The sequence below is a fragment of the Gouania willdenowi genome, chromosome 16 (genome assembly GCF_900634775.1).
Source record: "Gouania willdenowi chromosome 16, fGouWil2.1, whole genome shotgun sequence".
In the NCBI taxonomy this organism is placed as follows: Eukaryota; Metazoa; Chordata; class Actinopteri; order Blenniiformes; family Gobiesocidae; genus Gouania; species Gouania willdenowi.
Genome location: NC_041059.1, coordinates 15646952 through 15674378, shown reverse-complemented (window position 1 = coordinate 15674378; position 27427 = coordinate 15646952). Strand labels below are relative to the sequence as shown.

The following is a 27427-nucleotide window of genomic DNA, read 5'->3' as shown; positions in this document are numbered from 1 at the left end:
TTTATTTTAATATGTTGAATATATCCCTCCACTGCATATTGTAATCCCTTTTGCCTGGATCTGGATGACATCGCGCAGGTATAAAAGTGTCACTAACGTACCGGTAGACTTCTCCTAGCCATTCCAGACAAGACCATGACGGACATCCCAAAAATAAAAATCAATTTCTCTGCAATGAAACACAACATGGTCAGTCAAATTTACAGTCAACCAAAAGGTGACATTTCAAACCTCTGTCTCCATGCTTCCCAACTGTAACGCACATTAATTATCACATCCACAGAGGTGGTTATGTTTTTGGCCTTGTTTATTTAATTTATTATTGTATTTATTTGTCTGTTAATAGTCTAATTCAAAATGTCATGAATGGATTTCGATGAAATTTTAAGGAAACATCTTAAATGGGATAAGGAACAAGTGATTGGGGATGATCTGGATCAATATCCTAAATTTGGATCAGTTTTAGGGATCGGTAAAATCCCTATATTGAGTTATTGGTGAAATTTCAATTCAATTAATATCCAGCTTATAAATGTGTTTATGAACTTTGACTCAAACATATATGGCTGATTCCTCTGTCACCCCATCCAGTTTCTTTGTAACATTTAGGTGACAACACGGGGGACTGCCATGGCTTAACGTTCAAATTTGATTTTTAAGCAATATATATAACAAAATATAATACATTACTAATATTATATAGTTGTATTACTTTGTTTTGTACCCATACTGAAATTATTCTTTGAAGCTGACATGTCTATTACATCTGGCTTGTGAGTTATAAGGGAGAGCCAAAACAACACAGCCTGTCATGAAGAAACAAGACAAAAAAAGCGTATTACATTTATGCATTTGGCTTGTTGAGGTTACACAAGAGTGCTTTAAATCAATGCCTGTCTGGACAGTGGAATACATTTATGCTGTTATGGGCCAAAATCTATTAAAGTTTGTCCAAAAAACATTGCAAGAACGAAAAGGATCAAATTATAGCAATAGCAGGAGATTTCCACATTTTACCTGTATTAGACTTGTATGAGCACAGATATGAATGACTGTGCGTGTGTGTGCAGGTGAAAAACACATTTAAATGATTTTGTTCAATACCAATTCAAGAGTCACCATTCACCTCCACACATGAAGCTGTTTCATCAGCACTCTGCTGCTGACACAAGGAAGCACTATTTATTCAGAGGGTGTGAGAGAGCTGCTCTGAGGCATTTGCTCTTTACACAGCTTGTATTCATTTGTAAAAGCGGTGTTTGAAAAGAAAATACACTGCTAAAAGATGTCACTTGAAGTCAAAGGTTCTATATGGGCTTTGGGAGGAAACTCAACTCCTAAAGACAAAACAAATACAAAGAACCTGTTTCAGGTTATGAGGAATTGTCCTTAGCTTTTAATCAAGTGTCAGCTATAGGGTGCAAAACATGTATAGCCATCACTCGTTAATTCAGTAAGGAGTTGTTTTTTTAACCCAAAGGTTAGAAGGGTCATTCCAGAATTGTCTGTTTTGTAAAATAAATTATATATATAGTAAGATATTATATATCCCAATCATTTTCCCTTTCACACTGTGGAACTTCTTGTTGATGATGTCATAGGTTATCTCAGAATCAAGAGCTCAATGTTGACAGGTAGTCAGGGTAATCCTGAGTTTACCATGTTACCGTGACCGGAGTGTGTTAGCTGAGCTTGAGCTGCTTGGCGGAGGTCTGTGCTCTCCAAGTGCTTTTCCAGCTTTTACATGTTATATTTGTTATTTGTTGTCTTTGGTGTAACCCTGTTACCAACATTCAGATACCTGGAAAAGTACATTAATTCATTTAAAATATATATGATTCCTTTACCTTTAGGCACAAAAAGTAACACTCTAACTGAATAACCACTTGATTTCAGATTTTTTTTTTTATTTCAAAAAAATTAAGTCATTTTTAGAATCCAACTTTCCCAATTTTTCAATGTTGGCATGTTTTACTTGACTTATTCCAGTATTTATTTTCAAATATGTATTTGTTGTCTTTAATGTGTACATTCATCTTTCAGACTGACAGCAGACTGAGAGGCTGCAGCTTTCCTCAATTTCAGCTACAATCCTGAAAAAATGCATGAAACTCAAAGCCGTATAAGGGCATGTGTCTCACAAAGATGATGTCACCAGTGCACAGCTGGACTCTCCAATCATATGTACAAATGCACAGAGTTGTGGGTGTGAGCTTCTCTGAGGCCTTGGCACACACACAGAGGGCTGGGTTTGTTCTCACATGAGGGACAGGCTTCACTTCTCTCAGAAGGAAGTGAAAGCTAAACTGAAGGGAGAGAGAGAGTCACATTGGGAAATGATATGTATACTGAAGTTACAACTGAATAAGGAACTTAATTGCTCTACCTTGTAAAACATGACAGTGTGGACGTATAATGAAATGCACTCGGGGCTGTTGTTGAGTATTTGTTCTAGACTACTATAAAGGAGAAGACAAGAAGAGGGAAATAAAAAACAGAGGAGGAGCTGCTGTGTTAGTGATCTAACTGAAGGCTTCCTGTGTCTGCAACATGGGAAAATCAGGTAAGTGGCAACAGTATATGAAGTTAATGTGGTGCTATATTTATTAATCTAATCTCCTAATTCATCCAGTGTGTGCAACAATGCTAAATAGTTCATTCATTCTGTCAAAGGTACAATTGTCATCTTTTTGTCCAGTAGGATTGTGGCCCTTGACGTCTATGTGAAACCAAATGGTTGAGTTGTTGCCATATAGTGTTGCTTGTTAGCTTTTTCTCAGGAATAGAAACAAGCCTCTTAGATAAATTGTACTGTTGACTAACAGGACAAACTTACTTCAGTAAATAAGTAAAGAAAAATCAATAAAAACCTTTGTTTTATTCTGATAATTTATGTAACAGTGTTGCGTGAGGTAGATTGAGACATTAAAAAAATTAAAAAATATTAAAAGTAGAAGATAGGAGTTACCTTTTCTCTATTCATGCTGTTGGGGAAACTGTTTGATGATGTCAATCCCATTATTTCATGTGACACTGTTTTCTTCTTCTTCTATAATGCTAAGAATGTTAGGGTAACAGGGTTGCACAAATGTTGTAGAACACCGCTTCCTTGCATAATAAGTAATATTTTTTTTAAGTATATCTATTAAAACAAACGTTTCCACAATTGTAAGAGACATCTATCGACAAAATGATACAAAAGAAAGGGAACTTTTTTTTTTAAAAGTGTTTTAGTTGAGGTTCAATTTGGTCATCAAGGGGGTGGGACAAGAGAAAAATGGCATTTTGAGGGGTCTTTAAAAAAATATATATTTTCAATCAACATTTTCTCCTTGTTTGTTTAGATTTGGTGTCAGGACAAGTACAAGTTACTCATCAACTAATTGCTTCAACAATTTGCACATGGATTTTATGAAATGTAATGTCTGAAACGTAAAATGTCCTCCAATTCTGGAATGACCCCTATACTGGCTTGACTCTATCATACTGGTCTATAAGCAATTAAAGCAGTGGTTCTCAAACTTGTTTGGCTCAAGTACCCCTATTCTCTTATTTCTGAATCCAATAAAAAAAACACAACATAAGGCAACACACAGGATATCCAAAAGACACCGGAAAAATTGTGCAATGAAGGAGATAAAATAAAGAAAGGAAGTCCAACATAAAAAAATGTCAACATAAGTACACAAAATGATAACAAAGACACACTAAAGAAACCACAAAATTACAGAAAAATACACAAAAAGACAACTATAACACAAAAATATAACAAAAACACACACATAATGACTCGAAAAACATTGACAAGAAAATTGACAAAATGAATTTAAAAACACTAAATATCTAAGAACTCAATAAACCCTTTGTTATTTCCTGTATTAATGCTCAGATTGTTCTTTATTCTGAATGCTAACATAAATGTTGATAATGTGGCCATCTAATCAGACAATTGCATTTTTTTGGGGCCCTGCTCTCATAAAAGTTGCCCATCTCTGCCCCATGGGTACATTTGTACCCCCATTTGAGAAACACTGATTTAAAGGACTATTGATCAAACTGTGCACCTACGCAGTGTTTGCTTGAATTTAAAATTGTTCCTCAATACTTTGGCTCTTTCTTGGTTCTCCTCCAGCAACAGGCTTTATATATGCTGACAGCACGTCTTCTGCTTTTGTTGCTGCTCTTGACTCAATGTGTCTATTGTGTAGCTCTTGAGGGATTGTGGCATTTTTGAAAAGGCTGGTGAGTGATAGGCACCAAGTCGGACTATAGTGGCAAGGGGAGGGGGGGGGGGCAGTCTTGGTGATGTTTTCTACTTTATTTTCTGTCATCATTTAGCTGTTCACTGTGTGAGGTCAGCCTGTTACATCATTACGAGTCTTTGTGTCAGATGCCGTCTAACTCTGGCTGTGTGTGTCTGCCCTGTCCATCAGCCTCTAAGCAGTTTGCTGAGGAGATGCTGTGCTGCCATAATGAGTACAGGAAGAAACACCAGGCTGCTCCACTGAAGCTGAGCAGCAAGCTGAGCAGAGAGGCTGCCCGGTGGGTTCATACACACACACAGATCAAACTAGAAACCTCATTAGCATGGACTGCACCTACCAATCATTGTCAGACAGTTCTGGGTTAACACCGACAGCTCCAGCATTGCCTGACAAGTCCAATATCCACAAAGATCAATTCTTCACATCAGGCCTGTGGTAAGTTTCAGATGTAATCACATTTTGTGTTTGGTATGTTTTGCCACTGATTGAAGCTACATTATTATTTCATAAAATCCAAATCATATCAATCACATGAATGCAACTAAAGTGCATTATGGAAACCAGTTTGCTGCTGCCAGGGTGGACAGCAACATCTCAGTACAAAACAACACTATGGAGCTTCTGCAACATTAAAGTTATTGAGATTAAACTCTTGTTAATAAATTACCATAAAATATGGTTATATGCAGTAGTGAGGTCCAGAAGGATAAGAATTAGCAGCCGTCAATAGGTCATTGTGACTCTGACCCTGGAACTGATTATACTGTGGTAGAAAATGAGGTCTGCCATCTTTAAGCAAGTTGGCATTTTATTCTCTGTGTTCACAATATGCAAGTTGGAATAGAAGCCTGCAGCTATTTTTCATTGAAAACTATTCTTGTAAAATTTGTAACTATTCCTTTAGTAGTGATGCAAAGTGTTGAGAGATTCTAATTTTCCAGGGCCTTCACAGTTGATGGTGTCAGGATCCAAATCATTTCTACCACTAAAATTGTGTAAACCAGGGGTCACCAACACGGTGCCCGTGGGCACCAAGTGGCCCGCATGGACCCTGTGAGGTGCCCTCAGGAGCTCTAGTCACCAAGTACAGTAGCTCCATCTAAAATCTGATTTACTTTCCAGGATTGAAACTCACAAAGATAAATACATATGACGGATGTAGTTAGTAGTAAAATTAAATACTGCTGATAAAGTTTTAGTATGAAATTTACCATTTTTTATTTTTTTATTTTCACTAAAAGACTGTGACAAATGTTTTTAGTGTTGGAGATTTGGTATATGATCAGTGGTTTGTTAATCTTTTTAAGTTACTGCTAGTCTTCCTTATCTTACCCTCCAATTAAAGCAAAACAGTGAAAATACAGTATTTAAGAAATGCTTTTCTAACTGGTCGCCCTTCAGACTATATACCGGTGTGAAGTAGCTCACAATTCAATCAGAAAGGTTGGTGACCCCTGGTGTAAACCAACAGCATTGTAAAAGCCTTCACTCATATCATGTCATGACCACAATCTTGGTTATGTGTAGTGAAATTTAATTACAAGCTGTGTCAAAAGATGGTGTCGAACTATCAACGGTTAGCAAGGTTAGTCAAAAATGCTTGTGAAGCAGCCAAGAGTACCAAGAGTCTGACTGGTCAGTGCCATCTTTACGCTGTAGTGACACTAACGCTGCATCGGAATAATCCCGGAAGTGTTTAAGTGGTGGCCATGATAAAGAGAACACTCTGTGGTTCAAAAAAAAGGGATCAGAAACATTTTTAGCCACATTTATTCAACATTATTCATATTTCTGAGTGGAAGGTGAGTGTGAGCAACTATTCTCAATGTGTTGTTCTTTTAGTTTCACTTTTGTTCCTCGTAGCCTGGTAGCCTCTTTTCCTTTGATTTACATTTAAACCTTGTGATATTTAAGATTATATCAGCAGAAAGTGTTATAAATGTGCTTTTATTCGTCCATTTTTGGAAATTTGTAGTTTTTTCACCACGACAAATGTCACTAACCTTCACGGCCGTCAGATTATTACGTCTCCTAGTTGAAGTGCGTTTGATTCTCAAAACAAACGTGATGGCCTTTTCTTAACTCCTCTCCTAACATTTTTTCTTAACCATGTGATGTCATCCACGGGGTTATAGAAAAGTGGATAGGACAGGAGATATGGATTGTGATTGGCTGAAATCGTAGTATTATCTGATTGGCTGTGCTGCAAGACTTTTTTGCAGTTATGCGAATAATGTATCATCGACCAGTGCTGGGTACAATTCTTTAATATAATGGACATAATATACTTATATTTCAAGTGCCATAAAACACAGTGACTTTACAAAATATACATGATTCATTTGTTGTTCTTCTAAAAATACAAGTTCTTTTTTGGTACTCTTCTCCTGTTGCACAATCCTTTTTCACAGTGTAAATGGTGACGCAACACTGCACCCAGCAGTTCATGTATGGTACTGCAACAAAAATGAAGCAGAAAGCGGCTGCCGGCCTGATTATTTGAGTGAATTTATAACATTAAATGACACGTTGACGCAAATTTTTGTAGTCAACATTATCAAGTATGTTACTAATCATTTTTGGACTATTACCTCCGGCAAAGCGCGAAGCACAGAGCGGAAGGTTATGTTTTACCCTGAGTTTATTTGTTCAGCTCAGGCATCAAAGCCATAGTTTTTACCTGAAGCGCAGAACAGTACGGTTATGTTTTACCTTCTGTTTGTCAGGGTTAGGGTTTTGTCAGACTGTTAGCAAGATAACTTGAAAAGTTATGAACGAATTTGGAGGAAATTTTCAGGAAAATTGATAAATGGGGCAAGAAACAGGTGATTGATGATGTCATAGGTTTTCTGAGTCAACAGCTCAATGTTGACCAGTAGTCATGATAACAGAGCTCAATGTTAACAGGTAGTCATAGTAATCCTGAGTTTACCATGTTACCGTGACTGGAGCGTGTTAGCTGAGCTTGAGCTGCATGGTGGAGGTCTGTGCTCTCCGAGTGCTTTTATAGTTGTATTTGTTACACACATTGTGGTTGGCTCAAATCTCGAGGCGGTCTATGTATTTAATTCAATTTTTTATTTCCCCCCCCCCAGCAAGAATCTCAAACTTTGCCTATGAATGAAGTCTTCTGTTTTTCCCCACAGTTATGCTGAGAGTCTGGCCAGCACACGGATCCTGAAACACAGTGTCGAGTCCAGCAGAGGAAGCTGTGGAGAGAACCTGGCATGGGCCTCTTATGACCAATCAGGTACCGCCATTCATCATTAATGGAGGTCCTTGCTGACATCTGCTGCAAGGCAGGGAGCACCTTGGATAGAATACATGTGTATAGCAGGGTAACACACACATGCAATGACATTCCTGCACCATGAGCTCAAAGTAAAAAAAAAGCCATATTTTTAGACTGTGGGAAGGAGTGGGTTGAAAAAGGGAACACATGCAAATTCCACACAGAAAGATCCCACACCCAACCCAACCTCAAGTCTTCTTGCTTTCTTTGCCTGAGTCCTTTAATTAATTTCATACACTATACTTTACTAAGCATACTGTACATGTTTATATGGGGCACTGATTGTAAAGTTGCGCATGCTAAGACAAACAACAACTTTTTGCAACATTTAGCAACAAACCATGTTTAAAAAACGTATGTAATTTTTTTTACGTTACTTTTGACCAGATTTACAGCATTTGTAAATTTATATTTTTTTCTTGTAAAAATATGTCAATGTAAAATCTAAATCTAAATGTTTCATTTACAAATAAATATAAAATCTAAATGTTAAATCTAACTCTTTATTCTAAATATTAAATCTACATCTAACTGTTAAATCGAAATGTTAAATCTAAATGTCTTGGGTGCAACTAAATTCGCCGTTTAGATTTAGCATTTAACATTTAGAATAAACATTTAGAATCAGCATTTAGATTTAACATTTAACATTTAGATTTAAGATTGACGTGTTTTTTTACGAAAAAGAAAACATCACAAATTTCACAAATATTGCTGGTCAAATAACAAAAAAAATCCCATCCGTTTTGTAAACATGGTTTGTTACATGTTTATTTTAACATGCACAACTTTACAATCTGTGCCCCATATGTTTAGGACTGTGAGAGAAACACACACAAAAGGAAAACATGTAAACTTATCACTGAAGGAGACAAAAAAAAAAGTTATTTTAGTTGTTCGGTAAACAACCCACATTCCTAACTCACATAATGTACTTTAAAGTAATGCTTTGAAACATCCTTTAAATCAGTCTTAGATAACTGCTGATCTATTGTCTTTTGTTTTTGTGACAATTTTCTTTAAAGAAGATGGAACGTCTTGTGACATTCTTCCTTACCTAGTTTAATCTATTAGGTTTGAAAAGGATCTATCTGTGCTGCCATTTTTTGCAAATGAGCCGCTGGGATCTATTTCTCCGCCACTTGAGAAACCATGACTCATCGCAGGAATATGTCAGCTGGGGCCAAAGTCCTTCATGAAACATCTAAAACTGCAGCGTTGGGTGACCCAAAGTTCACCCCTGTTAACAACATGGAACATTTGAAGCTCACTTTTTATTCCACTAACATCTATTACATCCTCGTTATTATTATGCATTACACACAACTGATTGGTCCTTTTAGCTGAGGTTGCATTTTGTCTTGTATTTGGACAGGAAAGGATGTGGTGGATCGCTGGTACGATGAGGTGAAACAGTACAACTTCAACCGACCCGGGTTCACCTCGGGCACTGGTGAGATTTACACACGACCTTGTTTTGTTCCTCGCTGACCTTCTGTCATCATTTCTGTCAACTTGTTGCCAGTGTAATTTGCTCTCTGTGTCATGCCCGCTCAGGCGTTTTATTCTCGTGCTGATGTCACACTCCACTCACAGTGTGTGTGTGTGACTCTGTGGGCAGTCATGGAGAAAAAGAGGCGACATCACACACTGCTCTTACATTCCCACAGCTCTCTGTCTGCACTGCTTTCTCCAGATGGTGCGGCATAACCTCAGCCTTAGTGCCTATGAGCAGGGGGTCGTTCATTATCACATGTAACAGCTTACTTGTCAGCCATGGCAGTGATTCACCCTGATTCATTAAAGGATCCTTGATGAAATCACAGTGGAAATGTGTACATGTCACAGGAAAATATTCAGGAGTGTCTAAACATTTATAAGAACTTCATCCTGTGTCCATAAACCTCAGGATGTTTCTCTCTGACTACATTCTTTTACTCTTTATTGGGCACTTTACACTGAAGTACTTACGGTACTGAATCTGATATTTATCCTCTTGGATTATACAGTATTATTCCCTAAAATGTTGAGTCATATTTTGGGTTGTTGAATAGACCAGTGGTTCTCAAACAAGTACCCCTTTCTCTCCTTTCTCTAACTTTTGAATCCAAGTACCCCCTTTGTCCGACTATAGAACATTTTGCTCAGAATTCTGTGAAAAAATAACTTTAGAGCGTAACGATGAAATGGATGAATAATAACACACATTTTAAAGAATCTCATGATGTGAAGTGAAATGAAACAGTATTTAGTGGCTCCTGATTAGATTTATTTATATCGTTTTATCATTTCCGATCATCTTTAACCTGATGTGGGACCAAGACTGACCCTTGTTCATGTTCTAATCAAGTTAATTTCTGTAATCATTTATTGTGTTTTTTGTTGTTGTTTCTCTGTTCTTTTTATTGTTTAGAATATTTTTCTCTTTTTTTTGTTGTTGTTTTGTGAGTTGCTGGTATTATTAGTTAGATTACAATTTTTAACAAAAATAAGTGTTATAAAATCTCATATATTTAATTGCTTAATTTTCCCTCTCTCAAGTACCCCCTGTAGTGCCAATGCGTATGATGATCAAACATTGGCAATGTTATTATTTGAGACACTGTATATTAACAGATGTGCCATAGAAGGATATTTAATTTATGCCATGTCCATGTGCATTGGTGTCACTTGCTACAGTTACTGTAGCTGCATGCAGTTCATGTATAGCTTACATGTCCAACTGCTGTTTTTCATCTCTTCTACTGTCCTCACTCATTGGAAAATCTTACTTTATGGACCCTCTGTATTTCAGATTAATTAGCGCTTCTAGATCAAGGGTTTCAAACTCATTTTAGTTCAGGGGCCAAATACGGAGCAGTTTGATCTCAAGTGGGCCACAGAAAACTAGTAATTTCAACATGCTTGTGTCCTAGTTTACACTTCTACATATACATAAAATTCAAAGTCCGAGCAATAAGTGATAGATATCAGTCCCAACAAGATCTTCACTTTAAATTTCCTACATTGTGTAAACAATTTCTATTTAATTAAGGGAAATAATAAGTAATAATTTGAGGAAAATTGAAGGATTTTGAAAGATGTTTGAGTTTTTTCAACAGTTTAACCTTAAAAATGTCTGAAATCATGCGATATGGGCACCAGGAAAACAGTGAGCCCCTGCAAATATTGTTGAGTTTCATTTACACAATGATTCAAGTGTTCTCTGTGTTTTTTTTTTTTTTTTTTTTTTTTTTTTTTAACTTTCTCCTGCAGCCCAAATTGGAGGCTCGAAAGGGCCGGATTTGGCTCCCGGGCCCTGAGTTTGACACAGGTGTTCTAGATGTATCTCTCCACTTCAAAGTTAGTTATTTAAAGTGCTAATAACCTTATTCAGTATTTTGCTATGCTGTTCATTTGTTTTTGGTGATTGCACATTGGTTTATTCCAGATTGCTTGATCTCCTCACAAAGTCCAAAACCTTTTTGGATTCATCAAGTTACTAAAAAACTGCAGGGGTGATAGTTGTTGCCGAAAATGTAATACATGTAATTAAATGGCTTGTATGGTTCATATCTTGTTTCTTTTCTCACTGCAGGTCACTTTACAGCAATGGTGTGGAAGAGCACCAAAGAGCTTGGAGTTGGCAAGGCCACTGCATCCGATGGTTCCTCCTTTGTAGTGGCCAGATACTTCCCAGCTGGGAATATCACAAACCAGGGACACTTTGAGAACAATGTCCTCCCAGCTAAAACCAGCTCTTAATGAGGCTCCCATCTCTGGATGTGACTCATGGTCCAAAGATCGTTTATTCTGATTTATGGAGCTGATATGAAGATCAGGGAGAGTTTTTCACCACCTCCTGCCTGTGAGCGACATGGAAGTTACACAAACAAGGACACTGTTTGAAATTATATTGTTTTCTCTGGTCATGGCTAATAAATTATTTCCAGTGACCCTGGAGAAAGCATAACCTCTGATAACGGTACTTATGACCTGACAGAATTTTCATCAATAGTATTTCACACACAGAAAGATGGACATCTTAAAACAATTATTGTTCTTATAACACACTCTTAGTTAAAGGAATAAAACAGTCGAAACACAATAAAGTTACAAACCATTTGACTTTCCAACCTTTATGCTGTGGTTTGTAATAAACACTTTTGTACCTTCTTCCCACCACACTGTGTGACCTTCTGCATTACTTTTGATGGTGCAAACTTCTTGACTGTTTGTTCACACAAAACTTTAGCTTTTGAATTTCAATGGAAATTTGTATGTTTTTTTTAATTCCACAAGGTCTTTTTTGGTAAATAATAATATGAAGAAGTAAATAAATTAAAAAAAACTCGAATATGTCACTTAGTTGATTTTTTGTTTTTGCATCAAAGAGCCTAATAATCTAATATTTAAAGTTTCTTTAAATCTGTAATTTATTTATATATATATAGTGTTTTGTTTTTTCTAATAACCAATAAAAATATGAGGATGTGGTAACAGGTGAAAATGGGACATACTAGACTACAAAACTGGTCCTTGGAATAATGTTTATAGAAGAATGATCAATTTTTTGTACCATTGTAAACACAATAATCATAACTGGTCATCTACATGCATTGAAAAAGCATGTAGAGCTACACTAAAATGGATAATATTGTAAAGATGGGGAGTTGTATATAAAAACAAATATAATTCAAAATCAACACAAAGTTTTACTCTTTTTTTATCTACTATCAGAGTTTTAGGTTAAAGGGGTTGTTTAAATGCTTTCAGAAAATAGAAACATGGTGGAGGAGATATTTCAGGAAGTATTTGTCAATAGATAAAAGCAAGAGATACTAAAAAGCTCTAGGTATTACTATTTATATGTTTTTACGTTGTATAAATCAGCTTAAACATCTCACCATGCTTTATTCTGAAAGAGGTGGATGATATAACACTCAACAAAAATACTAAAACATAACTTAATTAATTGTATATATATATATATATATATATATATATATATATATATAATCAGTAAAAGTAAAGTCTAATAATGCATTTGGTAGGCCTATTTGTTGTCAGAACTGACTTTATTTTAGCAGATAGTGGGGATGCAACATACAGCAGCAGCGGTTGAGAAGAAGTAGAGGCTGGAGTAGCAGGAGTCACATGGTCAGCTCCTGTTGAACACAAGGACAAACATACATTAGGAAATAAAAAAAACAACAACTTGTAAATGGACAGTACATTTTATGCCATGTGTCAGTTCGTATCCTTTCCAAAAAATTTGAATATCATGGAAAAGTTGTTTAATTTCCATAATTCTATTCAAAAAGTTAAACTTTCATAGATTATAGATTCAGGGCCCACAATTTAAACGATTTCAAGTATTTATTTTAATTAATTAATTAAATTAAACTGGGCTTCCTTTACTTTCATCTGAAAAGAGGACCTTGGTCCACTGGCCAACAGTCCAGTCCTTCTTCTCCTTTTTTTTCTGCCAAAACTGAGATGTAAATAGTGATTTCTTTACAGTGTTCTAATTTTTTTAATTCCTTTTTTCGTGGGTTTTATGAGCTGGAAGCCCAAATTATGTAAAAATAAACAAATAAATACTTGAAATTGTTTAAATTGTGGGCCCTGAATCTATAATCTATGAAAATGTAACTTTTTGAATGGAATTATGGAAATTAAACAACTTTTCCATGATGTTCTAATTTTTTGGAAAGGCTTTGTATAACACGTGTACTATAACGATCCACAGCTACCATTAGTTCGGTGTTGACAAGAAACCTTAGTGTTGGTTTTTGGTGCCATCTAGTGGCCATTAAAGTACAGTCATGACATACGCAGCTGCAGAGGTTGCTCAGTTACTGGTGTGGGAACATTTCAACTTGTCCTTGGTCCTCTGCTCTTTCTGCTTTCCCCCCTCCCAACAACACTTTCTCTCTTCCTCTCCCATTCCCTCCTCCTCCCTCCTCCTCACCATGATGGCATTCACAATGTCGTTCTTGTTGTGTTTCAGTGCACGGATGGCCTTGGCTCGTGACACGTTGGCTTGAGCCATCACCAGCTCAATGTCTCTTTGCTCCAGACCTCCCTCATCCACCTGACAGAGGACAGCAGACAAACACAGTAAGAGAGTTCAGGACAATATCATTCTAGAAGAGTAAAAGCGACTCCAACTGTGTAAAGAGGCAATGGATACCTCCTCTTCCTCCTCTTCGCTCTCCTCTCTGATGGTGAGGTTAGGTGGAAGAGGTGGGGCTAAAGGAGAGGATGCTGCAGGCACTTTGAATTTCTCTGCAGCGGCTTTGTGAGCCTGCTGTGACAGGTCTTCGATCTGAGAAGCAGAAATGAGAGGGAAAGATTAGAGTGTGATCTGCAAAAATACAAATAAAAAATATGATGGATCAAAAAGACAAGGAAAACTCACTTTTGCCTCTCCAAATACAATATAAATATCCGATGCAGGGCTTTTGAAAACATCAGGTCTGCTTATAACAAACAGGATACTCTTTGACTTCCTTATAGTGATTCTGGTCACACCGTGGACTGGTTTCAGACCCAGTTTAGACATGGCCTACAGGGAGTATTAAAAGCAGTGTTCAGTGTGAATAAAAATTAGATTTGGGGTTTTTTGTAACAAATTTTTAGTAACTTTTATTCTTTAAGCAACCACAGCTGGAGGTCTGACCTTGCGGGCTTTTTTCTCGCTGCGGCTCTGTTTTGGTCTTATTATCCCATCTTCTATTGAGGTGTGAAGCTGTAGTTAAGATAAAAAGGGGCACACATTGCAACACATTTACCCCCATACTTTAAATTACCTGTGGTGTTTTCAATTTTAGTCATCTGTATAACAGTCATTATCTATTGTTTTACTTAAATGATACAAATATAGGAAAACAAAAGCATCAGTAAAAAAAACTCTGGAAATCAAAATATGATCTCAGAACAAATCCACCTAAACATACTCACGCGTGATTCTGATGGCCTCTGTGGCTCTGGCTCTTCAAGTTCAGGCACTGAACCTTCACTCTCAGACTCATTACAGGAAGTCAGCATAGAGCCTATACACAAGAAAAGAAATACAACAGAAACACATCTCTGTGGTTTTTACATAAAAAAATAAACTACAGTATCTAGAGAGGGCTGGTCAACTGAATACTGAATGGTTTCCAGTCAATGCCTGTTGAGAGCACTACAATTAAGACACGACAAGCTTGTCCTTGTTTTCCCTAATTGATGGCCTTTATAATTAGTAGAAATATGTACTATGAGGCTTAAAAATAAACAAATAAATAAAGAAGACTCACTATTATTTCTTAGGGTCAAGTCTATCTCTTCTGAAATGTCAAGGCTTCTGTGCCTTTCACTCAGTCGGCAGGAAGGAACAATCTGGATTTCCTGTCGATTGTCTTGATCAGATTCCTTCTGCAATAATCCATTTCCACTTCCCGAAAGTTTTTGGAGATGCGATTTCACCCCAATACTATACAGTCCAACATCCTCTTCATCACTGTCTGTCTCTTCTTCAGCCAAACTAGGACCTTAGATAGCACAGAGCAATTATCTTAGTTTGCTTTATTGTTAATTTTCAAAGCAATACAACTCAGAGTAAAATAATAATGCATTGAAATAATAAAGGGACTATTGTCTCTGTACTCACCACAATGCCGTTCTCGCGCACTAGATGCATCGCCTTGGTTGATAGGTCTATGATGCTGGGTGCTGAGAGCAACTTCAGCCTTTGAGTTTGACTGAGCTTGAGAAGGTGAGTTCAGAACCCTTGACCCAAGTAAGGAAGACTGTGTTGTCTGTAGAATGTTTATTGGTGTGGCTGTGCAAGGTGAAGGAAAGGAAACACTTGTGTCCGATGCAGTGGATAAAAATTGCACATCGCTTACTGTTTTGACGTTGTTGGAACAAACCCTAGATTGAAGAGCTTGCGTGCTGTAGCACATGGGTGGTGTGGATTGGGGGAAGAGAACTGGTTGGGATTCCTGCACAGGTGTGGGAAGATAATTTTCATGCTCTTTTGAGGGACAAGGTGTAGACAAGGATGAGGAGGAGAAAGAAGCAAGACTTGTTGGGAGTGAAAGTGGAGTCACAGGTTGTGACATCTTCTTGTGTGTATGTGGTCGGTGGCCAGCATCGATGCTGTTGTCATTAATGTCCACTGTAACACCTATGTAAGTGTCAGGCAGTGGTCTGTTATCAAGAACTTCCTGTTTGTTTTGTAAGCTTTGATTTCTTGACATTGCTGTGTTTAAGTTGTCTGTGGTGTAGGTGGCAGAGTGGTACTGTCCATGGTAATGACTTTTGACATCAAGGCTATAATTGTTATTCTTTTGCATCACTGAAGATGTTTCCTTTTCATCCATCTCAAATAGTCTCTGTTGGTTCTGTGGTGCTGAAAAGTTATTTGAATTGTAGTCTTTTATCACTGTAGAAGGGCTAGTGATCCCTAATGATCTTTCCTCTGCTGTGACTTCTGCTGGAAGAGAAGATTTGTTAGTATCATCGACAGCTTTTGTGGATGAATCAATCTGACTGGCTGTCTGCAATTCAATTTGTCTGCTCTGTTTTTCTTTTCTTCCTTTTTTAGCAGCAACATAGGCATCGGTGCAAGGCTCCTGACTCAGATTGTGGCATACAAAATGCTTTGAGTCTTTCTGTGCAAATGAGGGTTTTCTTCCCTTTTTGTTTTTCTTCTTTTCCTCTATAATGCTATTTTGTGCTTGGCTATCCACTTTTTCTTCCTGCTCCATTGAGATACACACAGACAGCTTCTGTTCTTTAAACACACCTTCAGTCTTTGGTTCTTCAACACATCCGTCAGTCACATTAATGATAAAACCTTTTCCATCACCTTCCATCTGAGGCTCCAACATTTGTTTTCTTGTCAAAGAAACGTCATTTTCCATTTTGTCTTTTAAATGTGGCCTTTGAGCAGATATAGCTGATTTACATTTGGGTGTAAAGGATCCAAATGATCCCTGAAGCAGAGAAAAGGTTTGCATCTCTGGGAGATTTAACTCATACTCTTGGCCAGAAAGATAAACCGATTTGACAGTATCTGCCGAGTTATGACCTTTTTCCGCTGCAGCTGACACTGCTGAGACACTACAGATCTCATCCTTTGAGCAGTGCCCTTGTGTTTTCTCTATCTGTTTTAGAGAGTTTCCCTTTGACTCTTTCTCCCTATTAATTGCTGCATCAAAAACCTGGGTTGGTATCTCATCCAGTGGAATATTAGATGTAGACTCAACACAGACACTGTGGTGACTTACTTCCTCCGATAGAGGATTGAGAATTCCATACGTACCCGCTTGCAGGGAATCAAAGATGGAATCATTGCTAGAATTATCCCAAGAGACCTTTATTGGCTTGTCTGTATTATCTTCATTGTCAGCTGGAATCAGATTACTAATGTCATCCTCAAGGAATCGAGAGCATCTACTTTCTCCTCCCTCGGCTACAGAAATATCTTCAATAGATTTCCAGCAAGCCAAGTTGGAACCAGAAGCCCTTTTGACTCCCAGCGCTTCATTTGCTAGTTCATCCTTTGCCCCCTGCAGACTGTTGTTACCCTCATCATTCAGAATATAACCCAGTGTGCTGTCATCATTTTTGTTCACCTCACAAGATACCATTGCTGAACATGACTTAATGTCCTCAGTATCACACAGGAAAGGTTTCTCTCCTTTTAACTCATAGCTTTTTTGAAGAGAACACGAGAGTGATTCTCCTGATTCCCACACAGTGAAATCTGATCCTAATCCAAGACCATAACCAAGTCCCATTCCTGTATTACACCGAGCTCCAGTTAGAAGACCCATCATTCTGCTTGTGTCTGCTTCTGAGTTTTCCCTTTTAGGTGAGATGTCAAGTGGGGAGTGGGGAGATCTGGTGGCTCCAAGCACTCCTTCATCAGCCATGAGGCTGTTTTCCCTCAGATTCTCCTGAGCAGGATCACCAGTGCAATGTCCCGGGTTCAAACCCAGATTGTCAGCAAGTTCTGTGAGGACTTCTGAAGAAGCACAAACTGGAATATTACTAGTGTTAGGAGGGGGGTCTTTTGAGCAGGACAGAAGAGGAACCCCTTTATTTAAGTCATTTGTAGGTGTGACCATATTCATCGAAGTACCTGAATCAGTCACTTCATATCCCACTGAAGGATTCCCATTCCTCTGGCAAAGTTTTGTAACAAATTTTGGAGGAAATGTGGCTTGACAAACCACCTTTATCCCTGCAGGTGTGTCATTTTTAGCAGAGAAAGACTTTGATAATGCACGCCTGGTTGCGCCAATAGTTTTCTGGCTTTCAGGGATGCACTGCCGAGGCTTAATGAGCAATTTGAAGGAGTCTCTTTCTGGCTCCTTTTTGGTCATGACCTCTGAGGAAACACTGTACACACCTAAATCAATATCTTCTGATGATAACTTTTTCTCAGACAATTCACCAAGAAGGGCAGTTCTTTTTGGGTCAACTTTTTCTTGCAAAAGAGTGGAAGAAGATGGAATTAGGTGGGATTTAGTAGCAGTTATAGATGAATCAGGTATGACTGTGGGTATAGAGGAAGGATTAGGAGAGTCCTGGGGCTCATTAGGAAAGTTAAAAGATAGAGTGTGATCGTGTATCTCACCTTCTTTTTCATTTTGGTCCAGGGAACTCTGGCTTATTTGAAAACCTATTCCTTCTAATGGACAGGGAAAATTCTGATTATTCATTGGTTCATCAGTCCTCACTGGTACATTTTCTCCAGTAGTATATTCAAGTTTGAGGTCTGTCTTATTGGCAAAGTCTTCTGTGAATGTCTGAGGTTTGAATTCTATGCTGTTGCCTAAGGACTGTACAGCAGTGACTTCATTAACACATGTGACTTTTGGTTCACCCACTTGTTTATTCATGCTCACTTGTCCCTGCAGAGGTTCAATTTGACCTGCTACACCTAAAGATCCCTCATCTGTTTCTGACTGGATTTCTATATCCTGTCCATCTGCTGGTGCAGGATCTGGTGGCTGTGCATGCCTTTCAGTGCTGTATAGTCGTTCATCCTCCTCCCCGTTATACGAAGCAGAATCCAATGAGTCATCTGTATCATCTTGATAACAAAAGGATTCATCTAACCCATCATTGATAGAAGTGTCTGACAGCGAATGAAGAAATGACGATGAGCTGCCTTCATCTATTGGATACTCAACTGTTTTGCTTTCACACTCATCATCATCATCATCATCATCATCATCACTACTATCTTCTTTTTCATCTTCTTCCTCATTTTTCTCTTCTTCTACTTTTACTTCTACCTCAGCCTGGCCATCAGCATTGCCATCATTATCACCATCAGCCTCATCTTGAGACTTGTTATCAGCTGTCTTTAAGTCCTCATCCTTCTTTCTGATGACCATCCCAACAACATCATCATCGTTATAATCATACGCATTTTCATCATCATAATCATCATCGTCTTCATCATCATTGTCATCTTCTACATCTGCCTCCTCCTCTCCTGCTGCATAGGCATCAACATCCTCACCTTCATTTTTGTCATTCTGGTTTTCAGTGGGGAAAAGGGTGATTTCCATTGAATCAGCCTTGAAGATTAGGTTTGTGTGGATGGGAAAAGAGAGGAGAGAAGCAGGAATCATTCTTTCCTCATCCGGTATGTGATCAGAGCATGCTGACTGGGTGAGAAGGAAAGAATTGGGATCAAGCTCATCAAAGGATCCGGGACAGAGAGCATGCAAGGAGAGAACTGCAGTATCCGGGGTTGAGACAGATGAATCCATTCTCATACTCTCTGCTTCAGAATTCAAAGAAAGTTCTCGATGTTCTTTTGTCTGTTCAAAATGTTCCTCTGACAGACATGTCTTCAGTTCCAGTCTAAGGCCGGCTTTCATCGGTTCTGAATACTTCCCTCCAGCTGTAACTTCTTCCAGGGAACAAAGAGAAGGTTCTGATCCACCAACATCTTCCTGGGAATCACTGCTGTTACTGCTTCTGAGAGGGGACATTGTTTCAGTCCCCCAGCAGGGATTATCTTGTTTGATCTCATCCCCTTTGAAAGCTTCATCCTCCTCAAGGATCACTCTATCTGTTATACCAATATGTGTATTAATGACAAAATCCTCAAGATGGTACCGGCAGAAGTCCATTGTTCTGTCATCTCCTCGTTCTTGACTTATTCGACCCTTCTCCTCTCCAACTTCATCCCCAATCTCTGATAAAGAACTGACAAAACAAGCAGGGGCTTCCTGGGCTTCTTCTGTAAGCAGTAAGTTGGGAGATATTGAGGGGGAGACAGAAGATGCAAAGGAGGAGGTCCAGCTGCCACCCTCAGCAGTAATATAAGAACCAGAAGGAGAAGTAAGAGGGGAACAGAGGTCGTCACTGTCAGAGGGAGAGCCAGGAGAAAGCGGACAAGCTGGAGAACCAGGATATGAACGATGTTTCAGGTGCAAAGTGCGAGAACTCATTTTGATAGGGGTGGAGGGAGCAGTGTAGTACAGGTCAGGGTCTAGAGCAGAGGGCATGCCCACACGTTGTGGGTCAACAGCATAGGACGGCTCGCAGAAGGACAAAGCAACAGGACAGGTTAGCTCAGATAATGACAGACGAGGCACTATATCTTGAAAAGGTTTCTGACCCTTTTCTTTTTCACTTCTTAAAATGTCATCTGTGAGTTTCTCCAGGGCAGAGGAAGGTGGGCAAAGAGGTTTATTAAAAGACGAGGGTGTGGGTGAGGGCTGCAGTGGCTCCATTTCATGCTCGTGACAGGTGACTATACTTTGGTCTTGGCTTTCCTCTTTGCTGGTTACAAGAAGAGCATCGTTTGTTTGGTTCTGAGCGATTGACAAATGGGTAGAGCAGTTACTTGGATCAGTCTGAGCATTTACTTTCTGGAACTTTGTTGCTTTGAGTAAAGTCTCTTGGCCCATTACGACCCTTGTATCAATGGTCTGTGGCTCTTGATGGTCACCCTCCACCTCAGAACCAGTCAACACCTATGTGACACATGTAATACACACACTTACAGATAATGTAATACAATTTCAACTTTTCAAAAGCTGTAAACACTCAAATAACCTCAGAAATACACACACCTTGATTCTTTCCATTTTTACAGAGACATGGCGGCCACACGGTCCGTGACCGCCCAATTTTCCTCTATGTGTGTTGTTGCGATGGTCAGAACCTTCAGGTTGAGGTCTTATATTGCGAGAAGACTTCGGTGTCACATGAAAAAGACGTGGTCCAAATGGAGAAGTGCATGCATGGAGAGGCTTCTGTGGTGTACTGGGAGAAGGGCTCGAGCTACTGGCACTTGGGATGGAGTCAGTAGATGGATATCTGGTCATGTCTGAAAAACAGTGAGAAAAAAAGGTAACATTTTACTTGAACTTTTATACATAGGGCTGACATTACGCTGTCATTAGCATAAATAAGGTGTCATGAAGGCTGTCATTAAGTGTTGTTTCCTAAAATATGACACATTTTGCTAAATTATGACACATTTGGAGCTATGTTGACATTTTTTGGGTTAATTGGAGGGATTGAGTGGGGTTAGGTAGGATTAGGTTTAGGGGTTAGCTAAGGTTAGGTTTAGGGGTTAGGTAGGGTTACGTTTAAGGTTAGGGGTTGGGGTTAGGGTAACAAATGACACTTAATCACAGCCTTCACGACACCTTATTCATGCTAATGACAGATAATGACAGCGTAATGTCAGCCTTATGTATAAAACTTCACGTAAAGTGTTACCGAAGAAAATCATGCAGTTTACAAACAAGAAAATAACTGTCAAAAAAAATAACAATGGAGAAATTAAATGAATTACCTATTTGTAAATAGATAGTGTGCTAAATCAATGCCACATGTGTCTTTTCTGAAAAACTTTTTTTCCCTCATTTGCTCTACTTTTTGGCTTTTGAAAAATAAATGAGTTTGTCAATTTAATACCTACAAAATGCATTAAGCAGCTCATGTGTTTTTGTAAGACCTTTACATGCTCATTACTTTAATGATGTGAGAAAGTATATAATTCTGCTTGCAACTGGTTGGGGTTAAAACAATTAAAAATGTTCTTCCCATTAAGAACTATTCAGGTCAAGACACAAGAGATGCAAAGCTAAAGAAAAGCTGTGCCACTCTGGGGCACTTTTTTTCAACCACGGAAGTTGTCAGAAAGTAGGTTGATTTTAATTCACAGGAATCATTGCTTTCTTGTCTTTCTAGATATGATTTATTGTTTTGTCATCAGCTGTTAACATGAATGAAGAAATTGTTGAGATTAAATGGACAGAGAAAATTAGGGTAAAGAATGAACAAAAATAATAATCACCTGTTATGATTAATCATATATGTTTATGTTGATTAATGACAACTACACAAAATAAATGTTCACATATGTTGACAAAAACCTCTACAGAACAGAGCTAATTATTTAGCTTTGTTAAATGGGTTATAACCACTGTGGCATCAACCCCCTTTGGAGTTTTTGGCTTTTACAACACAGTATTGGCTCAGTGCGTTGGAGCCATATAGTGTAATACCCCTGTATGTTAATATTGTCTCTTTTGTTTATTCATTATTATGCAAAGCAGACTTTATTACATTATTTATTCCTTTCTGCACCTGTTTCCTCAGTAATAGCCGCCCGGCCTCACCTATTATGAAACTGATGATTTAGGATGTAGCAACCCTGCCTTAATATTTGGCTTGAGATTCATTCTTAAAGAGGAGCCCAATACAATATTAAGATATTATGAAAACATAAATCCTAAAAGTTTAGATTAACAATGTCACCTAAAATTAGGCTTCATAATAGCACAAAAATGTAACCACATACGGTATTTTTGTGGCGATTAAATAAATCTATGATCATGTAAGCTACACTTTTTCAAAGTACGCAGTAAAATTGAGCTCCTGCTTTTTTTTTGTGTGTGTGTGCAGGCAGACTGGAGCTGCGTCACAGAGGCTGCAGTGCTGCTTTGGCCAAACCCAATAGGAGCCTCTGTTTCAGCCACTGCACAGACTGAGCCACTAAAGGAAGACACTGCAGTGTCACATGCTTCCTAATACGTCTCCCCTTTGTCACCTCACATTTCACATTTCCATTTATAAAAGTAACATGCTTAACTTCTACTGATAATAACACAATTTACAGCCAAAGTGTTCATTAGGATTCATTGATTTCAAGACAAAGCAAATATAAAGTCAAAGTATTGCAGGTTGCAGATGTAAATACAATGTATGGGAGTAAAATGAGTTTCTCAACGCCTGCTTCTGTGAGGTTGTTTTTTTAGTATGACTGAGTGAGTGCTCTGCCATGTTGCTGTGTCATGTTGCTGCTCCTGCTGGGGGAAGGGAGGGAGGAGCCACTGCTCTGCTTCCACTGCCCTCAAAACTGATAAAAAGATGTGGATGCGGATGTGGCATGGACATGGGGTTGGTGAAAGAAGGAATGGAGGATACAGAGTGAGATCTGGGAGGGGGTGGAGAAGAAGGCGCTGGCTGAGGAGGAAGATGATGATGATGATGTGACAGGATGTTGCAGGGATGACGATCTAGTAGTGAATTTGAAGGAGAAGTTGTCCAACATTAAACATTAAACCCCAGAAAACACAGGCTACACATCTCAAACAGAATGATTTCAAATATTCAATTTCAGTATCACACATTTCTATTCCTTCCTGTTGTTTTCAGTCTGCTGCATCCCATACTACTCTATTCTCTGTGTATCTTCTGTCCCTTTCACTACTTCCTATACACATCACCATCCACTGAGGTCTTACTCACCAGGTCCAGGAAGCCTTGTCTCCTCACCTCCCTGGTCCAGATGAGTTTTGGTAGGGAAAGAGCTGCTAGTGCCGTCCCCCGGCATGCTGCTTCTTGCTGGCTTCTTTCTTTTGTTGTGATGCAACAATAAACCATGCAGACAAAACAGACAAGGTGAACAGGCACACAGAGAGAGAGTGAGAGTGAGAGGACGAGTGAAGAAGAACTAGGTGAAGGGGAGGGGGGACGAAAAGCTCAGCGACCCAGCATCAAGATCTTCCCGAGAGCACATGTCTGTGTGTGTGTGTGTGTGTGTGTGTGTGTGTGTGTGTGTGTGTGTGTGTGTGTGTGTGTGTGTGTGTGAGTGAGAGAGAGAGAGAGAGAGAGAGAGAGAGAGAGAGAGAGAGAGGAGTCAGTAATGGGAGTTGAGGCTGTTTCCTTTCTGTGGTGCAGTATGATGATAATGATGCCGTTGTGTGTGTGTTTCTCACCACCATAATTCAGTTTGTGTGTGTGTGTGTTTTATATCTGTATGTTAGCCCGTTCTTGGGCTCATCCTCCTCCAACATCTCTCTACTTTACATCCCCCCCTTTCTCTCTCTCTCTCTCTCTGCACCCCCTCCTTCACCCCCTCCTCCTGCTTTTAACCTTTGCTTCCAGCAAATCTGTGACTGTGATTGTCAGAGATGATGTCAGCAGATTTCTGCAGATCACTCAGTGCTGCCCCCAACTTTGATGGAAAAGACGAGTAATGCAAAAACATGACAAGTCTAAAGAGATTAGTTGGAAATCAACACAATCATAGAGTGACAATGGAAGCAGACAGGAAGCAGAAGTTAGTGCTGTGCTAATTACTGCCTCTGTCTATCATGCTCAAGAGGGGGTGGGGGAGCCTTCTGTCTTCTCCCTGACCTTCAGCTCTCAGCATGACACTGAAAGATCTGAACAGTGTTTTTGGTAGGACTAACTGAGATCTTGACTTATAAGTGTCCAAGCTAACAGACTTCAATAACTCTGTACAGGATGAAGCAGCTACAGACAGGGGTTCATTGGATTTTTCTAACCTGGCACACTTGGTTATGTGGCCTCTTGACTAAATATTTTACAAAATATCAATCCTGGAAGATCTGTAACACCCACCCCTTTTGTCAAGTTACAGTAATTAGTTGCACCCCTTTTGTTATGTTAATATCAGAGCCCTTTAGAGAGAAAGTTGCGACAACAAAAGTTCAAAATGCTTGACCGTCACGTGATCTATGTTGACTCAATTTGTTCCTGGCAAGTTATTGGTGGGCAATTCGAATCCATTGTTTCCTAGTGACATAACTGGGATTTTTGGGATAACTGCATTCATTTACAATATTTATACAGTACACCGTCATATGTATGTGTATATACAATATATGTTTATGTAGTTCCATAAAGTTTTTTTTCCTAATGCAAATTTGTTTTAAAGATTAGCGTAAACAGCTAGCTTACCTGCTTTTTTGATGTAGTTTGGTTAAGAACCGTGTTGATATATTGAATACAGGATGTATCGTTTTGAATTTTCTTTATTGTTCTTAAACTTGTATGGTATTGAGAGCAATCACATCCCAGTGCTTATTGACATACTAATAGCCATACAACTTCTATGCATACAACCGACTTCTATTTAGAAGGGGGGTGTTTCATACTAGCTTTCTTTTTCCATTTCAGTAATCCCGTAATAATTAAGGGCCTATATAATCCTAATGATTTAATGTAGTCTTTTGTTTTACAAAAGGCACAAATATAGCTTTGGCTTGTAAGTGCAGAAATCTGAAAAAAGGAGTCATTAAAAAAACACACCACATCAGATTAGCTCCTCCCTTTTGTCACGTTACAATTATTAGCTCCGCCCCTTTTGTCACGTTACAATTAATAGCTCTGCCCCTTTTGTAACAAATAATAGCTCCGCCCCCTTTGTCACATTACAAACAATAGCTCCGCCCCCTTTGTCGCGTTACAAAATAGCTCCGCCCCTTTTGGCTCATTACAAATAATGGCTCCTCCCCTTTTGTCATGGCGCAATTATTAGCTCCGCCCCTTTTGGCACGGTACAAATAATAGGTCCTTCCCTTTTGTCACATTACAATTAATAGCTCCGCCCCTTTTGTCTTGTCACAAATAATAGCTCCTCCCCTTTTGTCACGTCACAATTATCAGCTCCGTCCCTTTTGTCACGTTACAATTAATAGCTCTGCCCCTTTTGTAACAAATAATAGCTCCGCCCCCTTTGTCACATTACAAACAATAGCTCCGCCCCCTTTGTCGCATTACAAAATAGCTCTGCCCCTTTTGTCTCATTACAAATAATGGCTCCTCCCTTTTTGTCACAGTACAATTAATAGCTCCGCCCTTTTGTCACATTACAAATAATAGATCCGCCCCTTTTGTCGTGTCACAAATAATAGCTCCGCCCTTTTTGTCATATTACAATTGTTAGTGCCGCCCCTTTTGTCGCGTGACAAATAATAGCTCCTCCCCTTTTTGTCACATTACAAATAATAGCCCCGCCACTTTTGTCACGTTTAATTAATAGCTCCGCCCCTTTTGTTGCGTAACAAATAGCTACTCCCCTTTTGTCACTATACAATTAATAGCTCCGCCCTTTTGTCACGTTGCAATTAATAGCTCCGCCCCTTTTGTCACATTACAAACAATAGCTCCGCCCCCTTTGTCACGTTACAAAATAGCTCCGCCCCTTTTGTCTCGGTACAAATAATGGCTCCTCCCCTTTTGTCATGTTGCAATTATTAGCTCCGCCCCTTTTGTCTTGTTACAAATAATAGCTCCTCCCCTTTTGTCACGTTACAATTATTAGCTCCGCCCCCTTTGTCACGCTACAAAATAGCTCCGCCCCTTTTGTCACGTTACAATTAATAGCTCCGCCCCTTTTGTCACGGTACAATTATTAGCTCCGCCCCTTTGTCACGTTACAAAATAGCTCCGCCCCTTTTGTCTTGTTACAAATAATGGCTCCTCCCCTTTTGTCACGTTACAAGAATTATCTCCGCCCCTTTTGTCACGTTACAATTATTAGCTCCTCCCCTTTTGTCACGTTACAAGAATTATCTCCGCCCCTTTTGTCACGTTACAATTATTAGCTCCGCCCCCTTTGTCGCGTCACAAAATAGCTCCGCCCCTTTTGTCGCGTTACAATTAATAGCTCCGCCCCTTTTGTCACGTTACAAAATAGCTCCGCCCCTTTTGCCATGTTACAATTATTAGCTCCGCCCCTTTTGTCGCATTACAATTAATAGCTCCGCCCCTTTTGTCACGTTACAAATAATGGCTCCTCCCCATTTGTCACGTTACAATTAATAGCTCCGCCCCTTTTGTCACGTTACAATTAATAGCTCCGCCCATTTTGTCTTGTTACAAATAATAGCTCCTCCCCTTTTGTCACGTTACAATTATTAGCTCCGCCCCTTTTGTCACGTTACAAAATAGCTCCGCCCCTTTTGCCATGTTACAATTATTAGCTCCGCCCCTTTTGTCGCGTTACAATTAATAGCTCCGCCCCTTTTGTCACGTTACAAATAATGGCTCCTCCCCATTTGTCACGTTACAATTATTAGCTCCGCCCCTTTTGTCACGTTACAAATAATGGCTCCTCCCCATTTGTCACGTTACAATTATTAGCTCCGCCCCTTTTGTCACGTTACAATTATTAGCTCCGCCCCCTTTGTTACGTCACAATAAATAGCTCTGACCCTTTTGTAACAAACAATAGCTCCGCCCCCTTTGTCGCGTTACAAAATAGCTCCGCCCCTTTGTCACGTCACAAAATAGCTCCGCCCCTTTTGTCACGCTACAAAATAGCTCCGCCCCTTTTGTCGCGTTACAAATAATGGCTCCTCCCCATTTGTCACGTTACAATTATTAGCTCCGCCCCTTTTGTCACGTTACAATTAATAGCTCCGCCCCTTTTGCCTTGTTACAAATAATAGCTCCTCCCCTTTTGTCACGTTTCAATTATTAGCTCCGCCCCTTTTGTCACGGTACAAAATAGCTCTGACCCTTTTGTAACAAACAATAGCTCCGCCCCCTTTGTCGCGTTACAAAATAGCTCCGCCCCTTTTGTCACGTTACAATTATT

General features: G+C 39.1%; 2 protein-coding genes across 3 annotated transcripts; one reads left to right on the top strand and one right to left on the bottom strand.

Moving 5' to 3' along the window:
* Nucleotides 1–2236: 2236 nt before the first annotated feature.
* LOC114477640 (Golgi-associated plant pathogenesis-related protein 1-like) lies at nucleotides 2237–11718 on the top strand. Its single transcript, XM_028470079.1, has 5 exons — nucleotides 2237–2563; nucleotides 4434–4542; nucleotides 7412–7515; nucleotides 8933–9010; nucleotides 11135–11718. The coding sequence occupies exons 1-5, from the start codon at nucleotides 2551–2553 to the stop codon at nucleotides 11299–11301; spliced, it is 471 nt and encodes a 156-aa protein (XP_028325880.1). The 5' UTR covers nucleotides 2237–2550; the 3' UTR covers nucleotides 11302–11718.
* nacad (NAC alpha domain containing) lies at nucleotides 11320–23633 on the bottom strand. 2 transcript variants are annotated; one of them, XM_028470078.1, is made up of 11 exons: nucleotides 23326–23633; nucleotides 20634–20890; nucleotides 15194–20534; nucleotides 14841–15074; nucleotides 14503–14594; nucleotides 14222–14290; nucleotides 13961–14107; nucleotides 13733–13867; nucleotides 13511–13633; nucleotides 12647–12704; nucleotides 11320–11402 (listed from the first exon to the last, which is right to left on the bottom strand). In XM_028470078.1, exons 1-10 carry the CDS (start codon nucleotides 23408–23410, stop codon nucleotides 12690–12692), a joined length of 6498 nt encoding a protein of 2165 aa, XP_028325879.1. In that variant the 5' UTR covers nucleotides 23411–23633; the 3' UTR covers nucleotides 11320–11402; nucleotides 12647–12689. The 2 variants fall into 2 exon arrangements, with proteins under 2 accessions (XP_028325879.1, XP_028325878.1); XM_028470077.1 differs by lacking the exon at nucleotides 11320–11402 and having other exon boundaries at nucleotides 12591–12704.
* Nucleotides 23634–27427: the final 3794 nt, after the last annotated feature.

Coding starts and splice junctions, on each gene's coding strand:
- nacad (XM_028470078.1), bottom strand. CDS start 23,410: ATGCCGGGGGACGGCACTAGCAGCTCTTTCCCTACCAAAACTCATCTG. Junction 14,108..14,221: donor GCGAGAAAAAAGCCCGCAAG/GTCAGACCTCCA, acceptor TACTCCCTGTAG/GCCATGTCTAAACTGGGTCT. Junction 13,634..13,732: donor GCGAAGAGGAGGAAGAGGAG/GTATCCATTGCC, acceptor GTCCTCTGTCAG/GTGGATGAGGGAGGTCTGGA.
- LOC114477640 (XM_028470079.1), top strand. Junction 7,516..8,932: donor GGCCTCTTATGACCAATCAG/GTACCGCCATTC, acceptor GTATTTGGACAG/GAAAGGATGTGGTGGATCGC. Junction 9,011..11,134: donor CGGGTTCACCTCGGGCACTG/GTGAGATTTACA, acceptor TTCTCACTGCAG/GTCACTTTACAGCAATGGTG.